This window comes from Aphelocoma coerulescens, chromosome 26 (genome assembly GCF_041296385.1).
Source record: "Aphelocoma coerulescens isolate FSJ_1873_10779 chromosome 26, UR_Acoe_1.0, whole genome shotgun sequence".
Lineage (NCBI taxonomy): Eukaryota > Metazoa > Chordata > Aves > Passeriformes > Corvidae > Aphelocoma > Aphelocoma coerulescens.
This window is the reverse complement of record NC_091039.1, coordinates 5,513,274-5,531,340: the sequence shown is the minus strand read 5'-3', so window position 1 is coordinate 5,531,340 and position 18,067 is coordinate 5,513,274. Positions and strand designations below refer to the sequence as shown.

At 60.4% G+C, this 18,067-nt stretch overlaps 1 protein-coding gene across 1 annotated transcript; it reads right to left on the bottom strand.

The window, feature by feature from the left end:
- Window positions 1-746: 746 nt before the first annotated feature.
- PRELP (proline and arginine rich end leucine rich repeat protein) lies at window positions 747-11,245 on the bottom strand. The gene is made up of 3 exons (XM_068995861.1): window positions 11,169-11,245; window positions 4,083-5,034; window positions 747-2,570 (listed from the first exon to the last, which is right to left on the bottom strand). Exons 2-3 carry the CDS (start codon window positions 5,017-5,019, stop codon window positions 2,392-2,394), a joined length of 1,116 nt encoding a protein of 371 aa, XP_068851962.1. The 5' UTR covers window positions 5,020-5,034; window positions 11,169-11,245; the 3' UTR covers window positions 747-2,391.
- Between the last annotated feature and the right edge of the window lie 6,822 nt (window positions 11,246-18,067).

The window sequence follows — 18,067 nt, the reverse complement described above, 5'->3', positions numbered from 1 at the left end:
CCCCCGCCTCATCCCACATCCTCACACCTTCTCCCACACCCGTCCTCCCTCTCCGCTCGGGATTCACGTGGGGAGAGCAGCAGCAGGAGCGGGTTTTGGGGACGGGCAGAAGGAGCAGCCGCTGCCGCCGCCCACCCCGCTCGTGCGGGAACACGCGCAGCCCGAGCCCCGCCACGGATCCCCCCTTCCCCGTGCGTTCCCTGAGGATCCTCCCTGCTGCTCCCGCCGGGAAAATCACCCCGGGGAGGTTTGTAGGGCTTCCCCCGGTGCCATGGGGGCAGCTCGTGGTTGTCAGCGATGCTCAGGGCCCCAGGGGCTGCAGCCAAGATGAGGCTCTCCTAATTAGCAGGGATGCTCGTTAGGGCATGAACCTGGCCAGTACCAGGTGTGACACCAGCTTTGACACCAGAGCTGTGAGCCCAACCCATCAAAACCCTGGTTTGGGGTCAAGGGACCTTAAATCCCATCCCATCCCATGGGCAGGGACACTTCCCATTATCCCAGGTTGCTCCAATCTGGCCTTGGACGCTTCCAGGGATGGGGCAGCCACAGATTCTCCGGGAATTCCAGCCCAACCCCTCCCCACCCTCCCAGCCAAGAATTCCTCCCCAAATCCAGCACCACTAAACCCCCAACACCCCCAACACCCCAAAACGTTGGGGAAGTTGCCTCCAGGCGAGGAAATTTTGCTCCTGGATGTGGCAGCACCTGAGGAAGGCGAGGATGGATCGGGGAGAGGCTCGGGGTCCCTTGTGAATGATTTTATTTCCACTGCTGCGGGGAGTGGGAGTGAAAATCCCATGAAGTTGCTGGGTCGGGAGGTACACGTGGCTCTAGGAATATCTGTACATTCTACCAGTCTATATACACATCATATAAATACATCCAGGGGGCTTCCATCCGGGTTTAGGGCTGGATCCTGTCCCACCCAACTGCAGGGAGAGCCCGAAAGGAGATTTTATGGTCAGGAAGAAACCTCCTTCATTAGCACGGGGTTTTAATGAATGGAAAAAGGGGGAGCATCCCTGTGCCATCCCCGGGGAGAAGGACACGGTGCCCGTCCGTGGCCGTCCCGGGAAGGGTCAGTTCTGCTGAAAGGAGCTTTCTTTGGTTTATTTAATGCTCGTTGCAGTTGGATTTTGAATTTTTTTTTTTTTCCCCTTTTTTCTCCCTCTGATGCTCGGCCTTTAAATCCAAATCCTGAGACTCGGGAAGAAAAGAAGAGAATAATCCCCCCAAAACCCGGACACCCTATAAATGCAGGTACAGCTATCAAAGGGGGAAGCGATACATGTGAGGACGGGGAAGAGAAGGGATAAAAATAGCTCTTCCAAAGGGTAATTCTTCCCTTTTCTTCTCCCTTCCTTTTATTTCTAATAAAAAAAAAAGGCAAAACCCGGTCATGTGGGATTGGCTCCGGAGAGAAACTGAGCCGTGGATGTGGCCCTGAATCCTCAGAGCTCAGTGGGAAGGATGCAGGATTTTGGGATGAAGCTGTGAGCCCATGGATGTGCCCTCGATCCCAGATTTCACAGGGGAGTGCGCAGGATTTTGGGATGGGGCTGTGGGCCCTGCATCCCCCCAGCTCAGAGGGAAGGATTCAGGATGGGGCTGTGATCCCATGGATGTGGATGCAGAACGCTGGGATGCGGCTGTGGCCCCATGGATCGGCGCTGGGATGGGGGATTTGAAGCCGGGAAGGAGCCGAGGGGGATGCGGGAAGGCGTGGCCCACACCGGGCGCAGGATCCAGGGGCAGGACACCCTCCCTGCTCCATCCCGGCAAACGCCCAGCTCCAGGAGGGATTTAGATCCTCCTCCAGAAAAACGTGGAGCCAAAGCCCTCCAGAAGGTCCCAGGTGACAGGAGCATGTCCCCATTCCCTGGGGTGCCGCTCTGGCCACGATCCGCAGCTGCCTCATTCCCAGATCCATCCTCCGGATCCATCCTCCCTCCGCTCCCAGGGATCCCACCCGCGTGGCACCGCCCATCCCCGCTCCCCCAACCCACCGGGAATCATCCTTAGGGACACCGTCAGGGAGCAGGGACACGCCCCGAGCCCGGCAGCTCCATCCGAACCGAATCCAACCCTCTGGAACTCCGCTGGGTGGGGACGGGAGAGGCGGAGGCGGTTCTGGGCTCAGCCTGGGGGCCAAGGACCGGCCGCTGTGACCTCGGGTGGCAGCTGGGACACGGCGCTGTCCTGCAGAGAGCGGTCCCCAAGGAGCCACGAGTGTCCCTGCAGCGGGGGGGAAAGGGGGAAAAGGGGAGAGGGATGGAGGCGGGGAGTGAGCGGGGGGAGAGGGAGGAGAGAGGGTCCCGCGTGTCCAACGCCGCCGGGAGTGGGGGGAAATGTCCGAGCAAAGCCGGGCCTGGGAGAGGCAGGGCTGGGCTAAAACACCACGGACTGCAGGAGGCGGAAACACAGCATCAGGTCCAGCGGGATTGGGGGCTTCAGGAGGTTCCCGTCCAGCCGCAGGTAGCGGAGCCGGGGGACACTGTCCAGGTCGGAGGGCGAGAAATCCTGGATGGACACCAGCGAGGTGGGGCAGATCTGCGTGCCGTTGATTTCTGTGGAGAGGAGAGGAACGGCGGGATGCCCGTTAGGGAAAAGGGAATGTGGAGAGGGATTCTTGAGCCCCCCGCTGTTGTTGAAGCTCAAATTGGGGTTGTTTTGCTACCAAAAGGGTCAATCCCAGGCTGTTCCCGAAGCCCCAGCGAGAGGAAAGATCTAGCTTTTGATCAGGAGCGAAGCAGGTCACGTTCCTCCGGATGCGGTGGCATTCCGGAGAGAAAAAGGGATCATCCCCCTCCCGGAACCTGCCGAGCCAGCCCCGAGCTTCCCAAAAAAACATCAAGGAATCCCGCTCCAGCCCTGTCACGCCGGAGATGACGTCAGCACCCGGCTCGTTGCTCGCCTCTGGAATTCCACTATATGGGACAAAAACACCGGGATTCTGATGTCAGCACCCGGCTCTGGGGATGGAAACCTTCTGAAAACTGGGGAAAACAGGCGAGGAAAAGCTGGGCCAGAGCGTGTGTGGGATTTCTCTCCATGGGAAACGCCGGCAGGATCGGGATGCTGGGGATGTGGGAAGCCAGCAGGAGTCACCACCTGCATCCCAAGGTCCCCCCCGGCTCAGATTTGATGGTGTTTGATTGAAATTCAGATTAACGAGGGTTGGAGCCAGATGTGATCGCAGCAGGGTCCTGGAGCTCTGACAGCGGGAACATCTGGGGAGACCAGGAATCCTGGAATCCTGGGATGGTTTGGGTGGGAAGGGACCGTAAAGCTCACCCAGTGCCGCCCCCGCCAAGGGCAGGGACACCTTCCACCATCCCAGGGTGCTCCAACCCAGCTCTGGATACTCCCAGGGATGGGGCAGCCACAGCTCCTCTGGGAATTCCATCCCAGCCCCTCACCTCTCTCCCAGAGCAGAATTCCTTCCCAATATCCCACCCATCCCTGCCCTCTGGCAGTGGGAAGCCATTCCCTGTGTCCTGTCCCTCCATCCCTCATCCCAAGTCCCTCTCCAGCTCTCCTGGAGCCCCTTTAGGCCCTGGAAATCTGAATTGGAATGCAGTGGGATTCTGTCTCCTCCTCTGTGCTCGCTGTGCTTCCACACATCCCAGGCTCCTCTCCCATGGAATTGCAGCTGGATTTCCCTGGAATGGCCCTGGCTGCTCTGCCTCCATGGCAGCCTCCTTCTCCCCGCTCCTTCCCCGCACGGCTCCGCTCGGGAGCAGAGCCGGGTGATTTCCTCACCATCCCGAGCCGTGTGTTTGGCGTCTGTTCCTAAAATACGCGCCCAGACTCTTCTTAAATATCCTGAATTTTGCCAGGGAAAGAGCCCTTCCCAGAGCAGGTGGCCCCGAAGACGACAACCAGGACAAGTCCTGCAGCACCGGGGGGATTCCACTCCGCTCCTCCCCTTCCACCCAGGTCCTCCCTCCACCCTTGTAGCTCCCAGCTCATCCCACCGCCGCTGAGGGGATCACATCCCACCGGGCGAGAAACGACCTTTCCAAGGTTTTTCTCCCCAAAAACCACCCCAGAGACCCCACCCAAGCAGCGGGACTCACTCTCGATGGAGTTGTTGTTCAGGTAGAGGTGCTCCAGCTTGGCGCTGATGAAGGGCACGTTGGTGAGCTTGTTGTGGGCCAGGTGCAGCACCAGCAGGTTGGTGAGGTTGAAGGAATTTTTGGGCAGCCCCTTATCCGAGATCTGGTTGTAGTTGAGCCGGATGAAGGCCAGGTTGGGAAACTCCTTGAAATAATCGCTGGGGATGTCCTCAATGTTGTTCCTGTCCAGGAAGAGCTGGTGGATGGCGCTGGGCACACCGGGGGGCATCTTCCTCAGGATGTTGTGGGCCAGGTTGAGCTGCATGAGGTTCTTGAGCCCCTTGAAGGTGTTCTTGTTGAAGACGCCGTCGCTCAGCTTGTTGTGGTGCAGGTCCAGCAGCACCAGGTTCTCCAGCTTGTTGAAGACACCGGCGGGGATCTTGGAGATCTGGTTCCTGCTGAGCCGCAGCTGCTCCAGGTTGGGCGGCAGGAAGGCGGGCACCTCCTTCAGCTGGTTCCTCTCCATGTAGAGGAAGATGAGGTTTTCCAGCTTCTCCAGCACCCTCCTGTCCACCTTGCGGATGCGGTTGTTGTCCAGGTTGACCCATTTGAGGCCGGTGGCGTTGCGGAAGGACTCCTCGGGCAGGTCGGCGATGAAGTTGTTCTGCAGGTACAGGTAGTGGATGCGGGGCGGGATCACCGGCACCGTGCGCAGGTTGCGGCTGTCGCAGTACAGCGCCGACGGGAAGTCCGGCGGGCAGTAGCATTCCCGAGGGCAGTCGGGGAACACGGATGGAGGGCCCGGAGGGAGGGGAGGCGGCAGCTCCGTGGGCTCCACGGGCTCCTCGAAGGGCGCGGGCGGCCGGGTGGGTCTGCGGGGGGGTTTGCGCCGCTGCGCGCTCGCCGCCGGCACCAGCGCGAGCACGAGTGGGAGAAGCAACGCCAGGGCCACCTTCATGGTCCAGGAGTTTTCCTGAGGGGAGGCAAAGAGAGGGGGTTGGGAAGGGGCTGGTTGAGGAATTGTCGCCTCCCCGCTGCTGGCGTGCAGGGATTTGTCCCTTTGTCACCTCCCTTCCGCTCTCCTTCCCTTTGGAAGTCGTCCTCAAATCCAACCCCTCTCCAGGGCAGGAGTCCATGAGGTCCCTATCCCTGGCTCATCATTATCCATGGAATTCCTCTCCCTTGCTCGTTGTTATCCATGGGATCCCCCCCCTACCTCAACCATTATCCATGGGATCCCTCTCTCTCATTCACCATTATCCATGGAATCCCTCTGGCTGGCTCACCATTATCCATGGAATCCCTCTGGCTCACCACTATCCATGGGATCCCTCTCTCAATTCACCATATCCATGGAATTCCTCTGCCTGCCTCACCAGTATCCATGGAATCCCTCTCTCTCATTCACCATTATCCATGGAATCCCTCTGGCTCACCATTATCCATGGGATCCCTCCCTGCCTCACCATTATCCATGGGATCCCTCTCTCTCATTCACCATTATCCATGGGATCCCTCTGGCTCACCATTATCCATGGGATCCCTCCCTGCCTCACCATTATCCATGGGATCCCTCTCTCTCATTCACCATTATCCATTAAATTCCTATCCCTGGCTCACCATTAGCCATGGAATTCCTCTCTCAGGCTCACCAATATCCATGAGATCCCTCTCTCATTCACCATTATCCCCGGGATCCTCCCTCTGCCTCACCGTTATCCATGGGGAATGTTGGTTTTGGTTCAATCTGGGGTTTTATTCCGTTTTTCCACCGACCCTCCCTGGAGAACACTTCCATCCTCTCTTCCTGAAGGATGGATCAGCCCTTCAGACACCTTGAGGGATTGGGCTTCATTTGGCACTCGAGCCAGCGAATCAGTGATTCCGCAGGAAATTGGCTGCGGAAAAGCGTCAGGAATCCGGCAGCGGTTAATGGGGCAGGAGAGGTGGATGGCCCCAGGAGGAAGAACAGCCCCTGGGATGAAAAGGGCGTTCCAAAGTCGGAACACCGGAGGGGTTGGGATCCACAGCTCCCTGTGCTGCCCACAGAACCCATCCAGCCCCTCCAGTCCCATTGATTATTTGGGAAGAGACACAGTGGGAGATTGGGAGGGATCAGGCGAGGTCTGTGTGCCCCAAGCCAGGGAGTTTCTCCTGGACATCATCCCTGGTCACCTCTCCCTCTTCTCTGGGTCCTTATCCTCCTGTCCCATCCCTGCTCCTCCCTGGAACAGCAAGTTCCTTGATCATCCTGGCCAGATTTTCCGGGAATTCTCCGGCTGCTGCCTCGGAGGATGGAGGGATCCAGCAGAGGAGCTCCCCGTGCAGGAGGTGTTTGGATGCTCCCACATTCCCCAGCTGGAGCAGGCCGGGATCGGGGTGGGATTCCTGGGCACAGACCTTGGGGGGCTCTCCAGGCTTTTCCCGGTGGGATTCATCACCCCGGCGGGATCAGAGCCCAGCTGGATGCAGGGCAAGGCAGAGGGAGGGTGGGAAGGGGAGTGGAGACAGAGGAGAGGGAGGAAAATGAGGAAAACCAGAGGAAGAAGGGGAAATGGAAGGGAAAGTGCTGCCGGGATGGGAGAAGCCTTCGGTGTTGCCGGAGCTGCTGGTGCCAATTTTAGAGGGAAATCAGGCACTTCCAGCTCCCCCACCCAGCACAGCAGAGTGGGATTCACTGCCCATCTTCCCTTTCCTGACCATTTCCATCTCTCCCCACATCTGGAGCCCCCAATTTCCATCATCCCTGGAGGGGGAAAAGCCCCCACCCAACCTGGGAACCGCAGGGACGGGGCCGCACCAACCCCCTGTTGCTTCCCGGCGGGATCTGCATCCCACCCTGGACGGGCCACCCGCTTCCAGGGCCGCCTCTGCCAACCCGGCTCCCTTTGAAGCCATTGCGTGCTTTCCTGAGGCTCCAAGGAATTGACTTTCTCCAGGAAAAGATCCCGTTCTCGCTCCCCCCTGCGGGCCCAGCCTGCTCCTCCTGGCTCCCATCTGGCTCTGGTTAACCCCGCACGCCTCCCGAGCCGGCTGCTTTCCATCAGGGCTCTGGCATCTCGCTGGGGGAAGGGAGGAGCAGGGAAGGAGCCAGCGGAGCCCAAAGCTGCCGGATCCTGATCCTGCGGCAGGTCCTGGTTGGGGATGGACGCGCTCCTGTCCCCCCATTCCGGATTCGGTGTCCGGAGAACGGGAAAATCCGTGACAGGGGTGTGTTTGTGCAGTGCCCTTCCTGTTCCTCCAGCATCCCATTCCGTCAGCATTCCGCTCCTTTCCCAGCCACAGCACATGGATCTTGCTCCACGTTGTCCCAGAGCTTTCCATGAGGTCCCAGAGATTTCCATGGGGTTTTTCCTCTGCTCCAGAACCTGAATTTTAATCCCCACGAACTCCTGAGGGAGCGGCGGGGGCTGAGGGCTGAGTTTGGCCTGGTGAGGAGGGGAGGAAGCAGCTGGGACATGATATTCCAGCTGGGAGGTGATATCCCAGATGGGAGCTGATATTCCATCCAGGACACAATATTCCAGCCAGGACACGCTGTGATCCAGGTGTTGGATCCGCTCAGGCCGCCCAGCAATGCCCCGGCAGGGCAGGGGACAGGGCAGCGCTGTCACCCCGCTGGCATCAGGAGCTGCCTGAGCCTGCCCCGTCCCCTCCGCACGAGGATTTGACATCCCAGATGTTCGGGGACTCGGCACAGAGCGGGAACAGCCACCAGAGCCAGGAATCCCGGCTGGAGAGTGACGGCATCCTGTGGGATTTTGTCGGCACAGACGGGAAGTGGCGGGAGGCGGACGCGGCCCCTTTTATCCACAGCACATCCCCGCGGGGACTGTCCCAGCTCCGTGGCACCGCCACCGCCCTCCTCTGATGCCGGTCCCCAGCCTGCCTGGGGGAAGCAGGACCCACTTCTAAGCAAACTGCAGGAAACCAGTGACATTCCCAAAAAAACAGGGATGCAACGAGCCCGAGGCCACCATAAGCGTCACAATCGTCTCCAACCCTCTGGAAGGTTCCAAGCCAGCTCTCCCCGGACCTGGAACATTTGGAAGTCTGTTCTCCATCCAGTTGGATTTACTGGCGTGAGTGCCAGGAGCCAAATTCCCAAATCCCACCCCCTGATCCTGCAGGAGCAGCGACCAGAGCTCCAGCACAGCCAACCTCCCCTCCCGAGCTTTGCCGTCGCTCCCGACGGACGGCACAGCTCCGATTCCAGCTGCCCACAAGGAATCCGAGCCACTGGAACAAAGTTAAGTCATGGAGCAACGCAGGAATTCAGGAAACCGAGGGCCTGGCGTGGAAAAAAGGCTCAATTCATGGATAAAACCAGTCCTGACACCTCCCGAGCCGCTGAGCTTGGCCTGGCTGCAAGGCCGAGGCACCCAACAGATGCCGGGGTTTTTCCCAGAAGGAGGCAGCTGCTTCCTCAGCCATCCCCCTTTACAATGGACAAAAAACCCCCCCGGTGCAACAGCTGGAAATTCCAGCCCCGAATGCCACTGGGGTTTGCTTTGCACATAGTTTCTCTTCCCTGCATCCCAGTAACCCCCAGCTCCCAGCAGCGCCGGCTGCCAGCCCCGGGATGGGCGCCAAGGGCAGGGAGAAGCCGCCAGCCCAGGGCGAGAAGGAGCCGTGCAAAGGTCACCGGGGGGGGGATTTGTCACCATCAGAGGTCCCCGCGCTGCCCCTCGGGTGCTTCCTGCAGCAGTGAGGGGAGCAGGGAGCAGCTGGATCCGGATATTTGTCCAAGATCTGCTCCCGCGGAGGGATAAAGGGAATTTTAGCTCTGGGAGAGGGAGGGAAAGCTGGAGCAGAGCCCCATTCCAGCTCGTTGTTAGCTCCTCTCACACCGTCCCTCAATTCCCGTCATTCCTGGTGGGGAAAAAGCCCCCTCCCCGCCTGGGAACGGGAATGTTGGAGGAGAACAAGGAGAGCGAGATAAAAATAACCACAAGGATCCGGCAAAGCGCCTTCCTTGGCTTCACTCGCGTCCAACAGCGCTCGTGGCTCTGCAAGAGCCTGGCCCAACACGGAGCTCGTCCTCCAGCGGCTCTGGAGCGCTGGGAATCGTGGAAAAGAGGGCGGGCAGCCAGGCTGTCACCCAGGGGTCCCCTGGGAGGTGCAGCCCTGATGCAATCACCCCGCGGTTCTCGCCCTTTCCCAGCCCTTTCCCAGCCCTTTCCCAGCCCTTTCCCAGAGAGCAGCGGAGCCGGGCTGGAGCCGGGACTTGGTCCCGCCGCATTCCCGCTGGGAAGGCGCTGTGTCCATGAGGGGCTGGGTGACACCCGCCAGGCTCAGCCAGGGCACGGCGACAACAGCGCGGGGCTCCTGCGTGCCAGGAGCGATGCCACAGTCCCCGGGATCCTTCCCAAAGGCTCATCCCGCCCTCTGCCCCCTCCTCCGGCAGCAGCGCCCGTGGGAAGGCGGCCCTGGCAGGGAGCACCTTCCCGCTGCCTTCTCCCTGTCAGCAATTCCTCCCTCCCTGCGTGTCCCGACCCTTCCCAGCGCCGCTCCCGGCTCGGATCCCGCTGCCACACGCAGCGGGAATGGCTGGACAGGGACAAAAGCGAATCCCGGCAGGAGCCGCTGCCAAAGCGCCGCCGGCCCGGACCCCACACGCGCCCCGCTCCCCCCTCCCACTCCACGCAGCAGCCTCGCCCCACTCCGCTTTTCCCTCAGGGTGGGAAGCGGCTCCGACGCCTCGTTCCCTCCTCTCCAGCCTCTTCCAAGGGCAGAGGAAACCTCCCACGGCTGCGCTTTTATCTCTCCCCGGCTGGAAGCGCTGATCCCTCATTCCCCCGGGAGCAGCGACAGCATTCCCGCATTCTGGCTGTCCCGGGAAAGGGCGCTGCGCTTCCCGGGTGGCAGCTCTGGGATGCCACGGGGGCCACACGAGGCAGGGCCGGGATCGCGGGATCCTAGGGAAGTTCCCGAGCCCCTCACGTGCCGCGCGCTTCGCCCGCAGCGCCGGGGGGATGAATTCCCATGTTTCACTTCGGAGCTGCTTTTCCCTAAACCTCTCCAGCCGGCGGGGAAGGGCAGGTTTGGGATGAGCCTCTTCCAAGCAACAAAAAGCCTTTTCCCAGGATTTCGGCGATCATTTCCCGGTTGTTCCTCCCATCGTCTCCTGCCCGAGCGGGGACAAAGAGCGGGCTCCAAACGGGACCTTCACTTTGGGGGGCGCGGGGAGGGGGCTGCACCTCCCCGCCCACCTGGAGCTGAGCTGGCTCCGGGCAGGAAAAGTGGGATTGAATTCCCTGGGAATGCTCGGTGCGGTGCAGGCAGGAGAGACGGGCTTTACCAGCTACATTTTGGGCTGAAACGCAGCCCGCTGGAAGTGGCCCTGGAGCTGTCGGGCTGCTCGCTCCCACCTCGCTCCGGTCCTCTCCGAAATTCCCTGTTCCCAGTCCGGCACGGGGAGACGGGAGCAGCCCCCCAGAGCCACTCCAAGCCCCGTCCGTCTCCGCAGCCCCTGCCCCAGGCAGGACGAGGTGCCCCGATGTCCCCGGAGGTGACATTCCTGGTGGCATTCCTGGCTCCGGAGGGGTCCTTTCCCCTCTCAGCCTCTCCCTTTCCTTGCTTGTTTTCCCTTCTTCTTCCCAAGGCTGGAGATTGCCCCGGGCATGGCTGGGGCTGTGCAGCTCCCAGGGCTCCCCCAGTTCTGGCCCCCGACGCCCCCAGTTTGGGCTTTGCAGCCCCCCCGACCCTCCCAGTTTGGCTGCTGAGCGGAACGTGCTGAGGTTTTGGGGTGTGGGGGAGCACAGGTGGAGTGGGGGACACACAAAGGGTCCCCCCAAAAAGCGCCTGGCAGTGGCCGCAGCGCTGTCACACCCCCGGGACTTCCCTGTGACCCCACAGCCCCCAAAACCCCCCCGTTCTCCACCCCACGCCGAGAGAAACTCCTGCAGCCGGAGCAGAGGGAGAGAACAAAGACTCCCGAGCGCTGCAGGACAGAAGAACCAAGAGGAGAGGGGGGAAAAGAGGGAGAACAGATGTTTTTTGGGATGGAAGGGAGGCTGGAGAGGGCAGGAGCGTGGCGGCGTCCTGGGTGGGAGGCTCAGGCGAGGTGAGAAGAGCCCGGGGGGGAAACACCTGCCCAGAGCTTACCTGTGCGCACCTCTCCCTCCTCCTGCCTCTCTTAATCCCCAGCACAAGTTTCTCTCTGGCTTCTCTCTCCCTCCTCCTCCTCCTCCTCCACCTCCTCCTCCTCCTCCTCCTCGAGCGAGCCCGGTCGGGGCGCGGGGGTTTTGTTGCTGGGAGCGGTGGGAGCGCGGGGGGCGGAGGGCTGGGAGGGCTGGGAGCACTGGGAGGGCTGGGAGCACTGGGAGGGCTGCGAGCGAGGCACGGTGACAACAATCACGTCTTTCTCTGGCAGCCGAGCACGGCGGGCTCGGCGCACACGCGGCTCTGGCGCTCGGCAACAATTCCTCCTCCTCCTCCTCCCCCTCCTCCCGCTGCTCCTTGTTTCAAAACAAAGCTAATTAATCACTGCAATAAGCCCTGCCCTCGCTTTCCCAGGAGCGGGAGTTCGGGATGGAGTTTTCCAGCGGGTGGCTGTCCCCTGTCACCACCCAGAGGGACCCCCAGCTGTGCCCACATCCCGATTTCCCCGGCCCCCGGGGCCGCCTGGCAGATGGAAAATGGGATGCAGGGGTTGGTTTGCTGCCAGCTGTGATGAGCTTTAATTGAAACCCTGGTGGCGCTTCGTGGCGCCAGGGAGGGTGACACAGTGGTGGCATGAGAGGAGTGTCCCTGCCCAGGGGACACCGGGTTTCGCACCCAGGGGACACGGCCAGGAAGGCTCAGAGGGGACATTTCTGCTCCAAAAGGGACGGGGTTTTGTCCCCCGGGGGCTCAGAAGAACCCGGGACCTGTTGCGTGTTCAGAGCTCTGGGGGGTCCCGGGGGGCACAGCAGCTCCCCAGCCCTGGGAACGGCTCCCCCACAGCCATCCCGATCCCGGAATCCCTGGGATGTGGGATCCAGGGGGGCACAGCAGCTCCCCAGCCCTGGGAACGGCTCCCCCACAGCCATCCCGATCCCGGAATCCCTGGGATGTGGGATCCAGGGGGGCACAGCAGCTCCCCAGCCCTGGGAACGGCTCCCCCACAGCCATCCCGATCCCGGAATCCCTGGGATGTGGGATCCAGGGGGGCACAGCAGCTCCCCAGCCCTGGGAACGGCTCCCCCACATCCATCCCGATCCCGGAATCCCTGGGATGTGGGATCCCGGGGTCCCTTCCCTCCCTCCCCACCATCCCCCTCTCTCCATCTGCAGCGGGGGCCGGGAAACCTGAGCTGCTTTGGCTCCTCGAAATCCCAATCCCGACCCTGCCAGGGGCTGGCAGCCGCCCAGGAGGGGCTGCTCCTGCCCTTCCACACGGGGCTGGCAGCCGAAACCGGAGCTTTTCCCAAAAATTCTCACTCCCTGGACTGCCCCATTTTGCCTTAAATTGATTTATTCCCAACATGGGGCTTTTCCTGGTACTCCAAAACCGAGGGATTGCTCCTTGCTGAGTGCCTGGGGCAGGATGATCCCAGGGCACAGCCTCTCCTGGATCCTGAAATCCAGCAGGTAGCTGGAGTGGGGGCCAGGAAAACGGGATCAAGGGGACCCACGGAGGAATTTCAGGCTGTTTAAACAAAAACTCGGGATGGAGCCTGGAGTTTGCCGGCTGGAAAAGGACCAGGATCAATAGGGAAAGGAGACGCTGTTTAGAATGATGTGCTGCTTGGAATTTGATGCTAATTCCTTTAGAAACCGCTCCAAAAGTCCCCGAATCCATGGGGACATGTTCCATGGGAGTTTTTCTTTCCCTGCTGATTTCCAGCTGCTCCCCGGGCATGGAAATTGGGAGAAATTGAGGCACCAAACGGGGCCGTTCCTGCACAAAAGCGACGCCAGGCACGGAAAGGTGTCACATCCCAGACCTTTTCCATGCTCTGCCCGACCCATGGAGCCACTCCCATCCCGGGAAAGCTCCAAATTTGGGAGGCACCGAACCCTCCCGGCGCTTCTGCTCTCAGCCAGGGCACTCGGTTTGTTGAATTTTCTCCCTGCAGGAATTCCTTCCCCGCCGCGTCCAAGTTTCGGATCCACCTTCAAAGGCGCCCTTTTACATTTTTCAAACCTCGGACGTGGCTCCGGGCACCGATTTTTCCATGTCTGGAGCAAATTCCGGCCCTGCTCTTGCAGGGAAAGGGGGTGCCCGGGGTGCCCGGGGTGGCCCCCGCCTCGGGGACAGCGCGGTTCTGGTGGCCCCATGAGGATTTTCAGCCGTCCCCGCTCCCCCGGTGCCACATCCCGGTGGTTGGTCCCCTTTTGCGGGTCACTGGTCACTCTGGCCATTCACTGGTCACTCTGGCCATGCCCTGGTCATTTCGGCTATTCACTGGTCACTCTGGCCATCTTCTGGTTGTTCTGGCCATGCCCTGGTCATTTTGGGCATTCCATGGTCATCTTGGGCATTCCATGGTCACTCTGGCCACACCCTGGTCATTTTGGCCATTCCATGGTCACTCTGGCCATTCCCTGGCCACTCTGGCCATGTTCTGGTCATTCTGGTCATGCCCTGGTCACTCTGGTCGTGCCCTGGTCACTCTGGCCATGCCCTGGTCATTTCGGCCATTCACTGGTCACTCTGGCCATCTTCTGGTTGTTCTGGCCATGCCCTGGTCATTTTGGGCATTCCATGGTCATCTTGGGCATTCCATGGTCACTCTGGCCATTTTCTGGCCACTCTGGCCATGCCCTGGTCACTCTGGCCATGCCCTGGTCATTTCAGCCATTCACTGGTCACTCTGGCCGTGTTCTGGTCATTTTGGCCATGCCCTGGTCACTCTGGCCCTGCCCTAGCCACTCTGGCTATTCCCTCATCATTTTGGGCATTCCCTGGTCATTTTGGCCATTCCATGGTCATTCTGGCCACGCCCTGGTCATTTTGGCCATTTCATGGTCACTCTGGCCATTCCCTGGCCACTCTGGCCATGTTCTGGTCATTCTGGTCATGCCCTGGTAACTCCGGCCATGTTCTGGTCACTCTGGCCATGCCCTGGTCATTTTGGCTATTCACTGGTCACTCTGGCCATGTTCTGGTCATTCTGGCCATGCCCTGGTCATTTTGGCCATTCCATGGTCATCTTGGGCATTCCATGGTCACTCTGGCCATTTTCTGGCCACTCTGGCCATGCCCTGGTCACTCTGGCCATGCCCTGGTCATTTCAGCCATTCACTGGTCACTCTGGCCATGTTCTGGTCATTTTGGCCATGCCCTGGTCACTCTGGCCCTGCCCTGGCCACTCTGGCCATTCCCTCATCATTTTGGGCATTCCCTGGTCATTTTGGCCATTCCATGGTCACTCTGGCCACGCCCTGGTCATTTTGGCCATTCCATGGTCACTCTGGCCATTCCCTGGCCACTCTGGCCATGTTCTGGTCATTCTGGTCATGCCCTGGTAACTCCGGCCGTGTTCTGGTCACTCTGGCCATGCCCTGGTCATTTCAGCCATTCACTGGTCACTCTGGCCATGTTCTGGTCACTCTGGCCATGCCCTGGTCATTTTGGCCATTCACTGGTCACTCTGGCCATGTTCTGGTCACTCCAGCCATGCCCTGGTCACTCCAGCCATTCCCTCATCATTTTGGGCATTCCCTGGTCATTTTGGCCATTCCATGGTCACTCCGGCCATCCCAAACTTAGGAAAGCCGGACAATTCCTCAGGAATATTGGCTCAAAAACATTGTTTTGGCCCAGGGAGGTGATGATTCCTGGTGTTATCCCTGTCCCGCTTGGTGCCACACAACCATTTCTGGATCCATTTCTGGATCTTTCTGAGGCCCAGATCTTCAAAATTCCCTCCGGAGAGCTAAAAAAATTTCAATTTCAGAATGGGAAAGAGAAAAAAAAACAGGAGGAAAAGCTGGAAAAAGGCAAATTTGGGGTGGTTGGCAACAAAACCTCCGAGCCTCGGAGCTCTCCACGGGAAGGGAACACAAAGGGAGCGCAGGGATCCCCCCAAAAGGATGCCTGGAAGTTTGGGATGGCCCCATCCCCGCAGGATGCGGTGGGGAGGGGCCGTGCCGCCCTTCCCGGGGCGTTCCCGGTGGTGCCAGGCTGGAAAATCCCGGTCAGCTTCCCCCCAGATCCCGCTCCTGCCCAGCCCCGCGGCCCCTCCGGGAGCTCCGGCAGCCCCCGCACGTCCAGAGGGCCGGGCCGGCGTCACCGGGAGCCCGGGAGAAGCTCTTGGCTCCGGGAAAAGCTCTGGAGTGGGAAGTGAGCGAAGGGGAAAAGAATTCCGGGCTGCAACGCGCGGATCCCGACTCATGCGGCCGGGATGGATCCGTGGGGAGCTTCCCCCGCTCCGGCTGCACGTGGGGAGGGGGAACAGATCCCTGCCCACCTTCCCATCCCTAAAAACAGCCGGGAATGTGGTGTGGAAGGTGCTGGAGCAAAGCTGGCCCGGTCCCAGAGCACTCCAGAGGCGCCGGGATTTGGGAATTCAGCTCGGGCTCGGTGTGACTTTGGTTATCCCAGCAGGGGCAGGGAGGAGAAGCAGGAATTCCGTGCAGATTCCAGCCATCCCAAAAACCCATCCCTCCTTCCCAGGCCTCTCCATCCATCCCTGAGCATCCCTGAGCCTGGAGCAGGATCCCTGAGGATCCCAGGACGTGCAGCTTCCCAGCCCAGCTGGCCACAGGCCGGGCCAGGCTGAACAGGACAAGTTTTCCTCATTCCAAGTGGGAAAAGCAGCCAAAGGAGCTGATCCCGGTCCCGGTCAGGTGTTTAAAGGACAGAGGGAAAACAAGGAATAGCCCTGGATGGAGCTTGGCTGCTGCTCTGGTCGTGAAATCCATGGGAAAAGCTCCCTGGAGAAGAGGCTGAGTGTCCGAGCTGGGAGCTGTGGGGACAGGGGAGGGTTGGGAATGAGGGGAAAGGTTTGGGAATGGGAGAGATGGGGTTGGGAATGGGAGGGGTTGGGAATGAGGAGGTTTGGGAATGGGAATGGGGTTGGGAATGGGAGGATTTGGGAATGAGGGAGGAGGTTTGGGAATGGGAATGGGGTTGGGAATGGGAGGGTTTGGGAATGAGGGAGGAGGTTTGGGAATGGGAATGGGGTTGGGAATGGGAGGGTTTGGGAATGGGAGGGTTTGGGAATGGAAGGGAAGGGTTGGGAATGGGAGGGTTTGGGAATGAGGGGAAAGGTGAAGGGTTTGGGAATGGGAGGGTTTGGGAATGTAAGGGATGGGGTTGGGAATGGAAGGGTTTGGGAATGGGAGGGTTTGGGAATGAGGGGAAAGGTGAAGGGTTTGGGAATGGAAGGGACGGGGTTTTGGGAATTGGAAGAGTTTGGGAATGGAGAAGGGTTGGGAATGGGAGGGAAAGGTCTGGGCATGGAAAGGTTTGGGAATGGAAAGGGAGGGTCAGGAAATGAAGACGGGAAGGGTTTGGGAATGGGGAGGAAAGGTTTGGGATGAAAAACTCCGGCTCACACCCCCACATCCCCCAGTTTGAGCCCCAGACTGGGAGAATTCCCATTCCCAAGGGTTCCCTGCGCCTCCCACAGCAGCAGCAGCCGCTCCATCCCCCCCAGTGTGGGGAGGGAAGGGCTGAACTGGGAGCACTGGGCCGAGACCCCACACACCGGGACAGCCCCGGGGAGCTCCCTGCGACCGGGAGCGGCCGTGGGGGCACCGCACCCCTGGCACCGGCGCTGCCGGCGGGGTGGCCCCGGCCCCACCAACCCCCCAAATCCTCCCTGAGCCCCCCGAACGCTCCCGGAACCCCAAATGCTCCCTGAGGTCCCAAACCCTCCCTGAACCCCAAACCCTCCCTGAACCCCAAACCCTCCCTGCACCCCAAACCCTCCCTGAACCCCAAACCCTCTCTGCACCCCAAACCCTCCCTGCACCCCAAACCGTCCCTGCATTCCTCAATCTCCCCCGAACCCCAAACGCTCCCTGAGGTCCCAAACCCTCCCTGCACCCCTTAAAACCCCCCTGAGCCCCCAAACCCTCCCTGCCGCCCCCAAACCTTCCCTGAGCACCCCAAACCCTCCCTGAGCCCTCAACCCCACCCTGCACACCCCAAATCCTCCCTGAGCCCTCCAAATCTTCCCCCCAAACTTTCCCCAATCCCCCAAACCCTCCCTGAACCCCCAAACCCCCCTGAAACTCCCAAACCCTCTCGGACTCCCAAACCCCCCCAGAACCCCAAACCCTCCCAGAGCACCCCAAACCCCCTGAGCACCCCAAACCCCCCCAGAACCCCAAACCCTCCCAGAGCACCCCAACCCCCCCCAAAACTGCCCTCCTTGAACCCCCAAACACCCTCTGAGCCCCCAAACCTTCCCTGAGCTCCCTGAACCCCCAAACCCTCCCTGAACCCCCAAATACCCCAGAACCCCAAAGTCTCCCTGCACCCCCCAACCCCCCTGAGCACCCCAACCCCCCCCAGAACCCCAAACCCTCCCTGCGCCCCCCCCCCAAACCTTCCCTGAGCCCTCAAACCCTTCCCGAACCCCCAAATCCCACCCCCGGCCCCCTCCCCGCTGCCCCGCGGCCGCTTTAAGCGCAGGGAGGGATCCCGGCCACACCAAACCTCGCATTTCTGGCGGATGAAATCATCCCGCTCCTTTCTCCCAGGGAGACAAGTCCAGAATCCCGGGTTTTTTTTTCCACCAGGAGCTGGGAAACTGGGAATTATCACTCATAAAGTGGGGAGGGGGAAAAAAAAAATCCCTAAATTCCCTTTATTTAGCCCCAGGCATTGCCTGACAATGGGGCAGGAATAAGTTCAGCCGTTCCAGAGGGGAAAGGGGCACCGGAATTCCCACTGGATGAATGGGATGAATCCCACAGAATTTGGCCCAGCACTTCCTGTGTGGGAGCAGCAGCACCAGGAGTGGGGAAACCGGGAATCACCACTGAAAAAGTGGGGAAAAATCCTGGAATTCCCTTTATGCAGCCCCAGGCTTTGCCTGAAAATGGGGCAGCACCTTCGGGGGGGG

Excerpts from the sequence above, each read along its gene's own strand:
- PRELP (XM_068995861.1), bottom strand. The coding sequence starts at position 5,019 with ATGAAGGTGGCCCTGGCGTTGCTTCTCCCACTCGTGCTCGCGCTGGTG. Across the intron at positions 2,571-4,082 it reads GAACAACAACTCCATCGAGA|AAATCAACGGCACGCAGATC; the intron begins GTGAGTCCCGCT and ends TCCTCTCCACAG.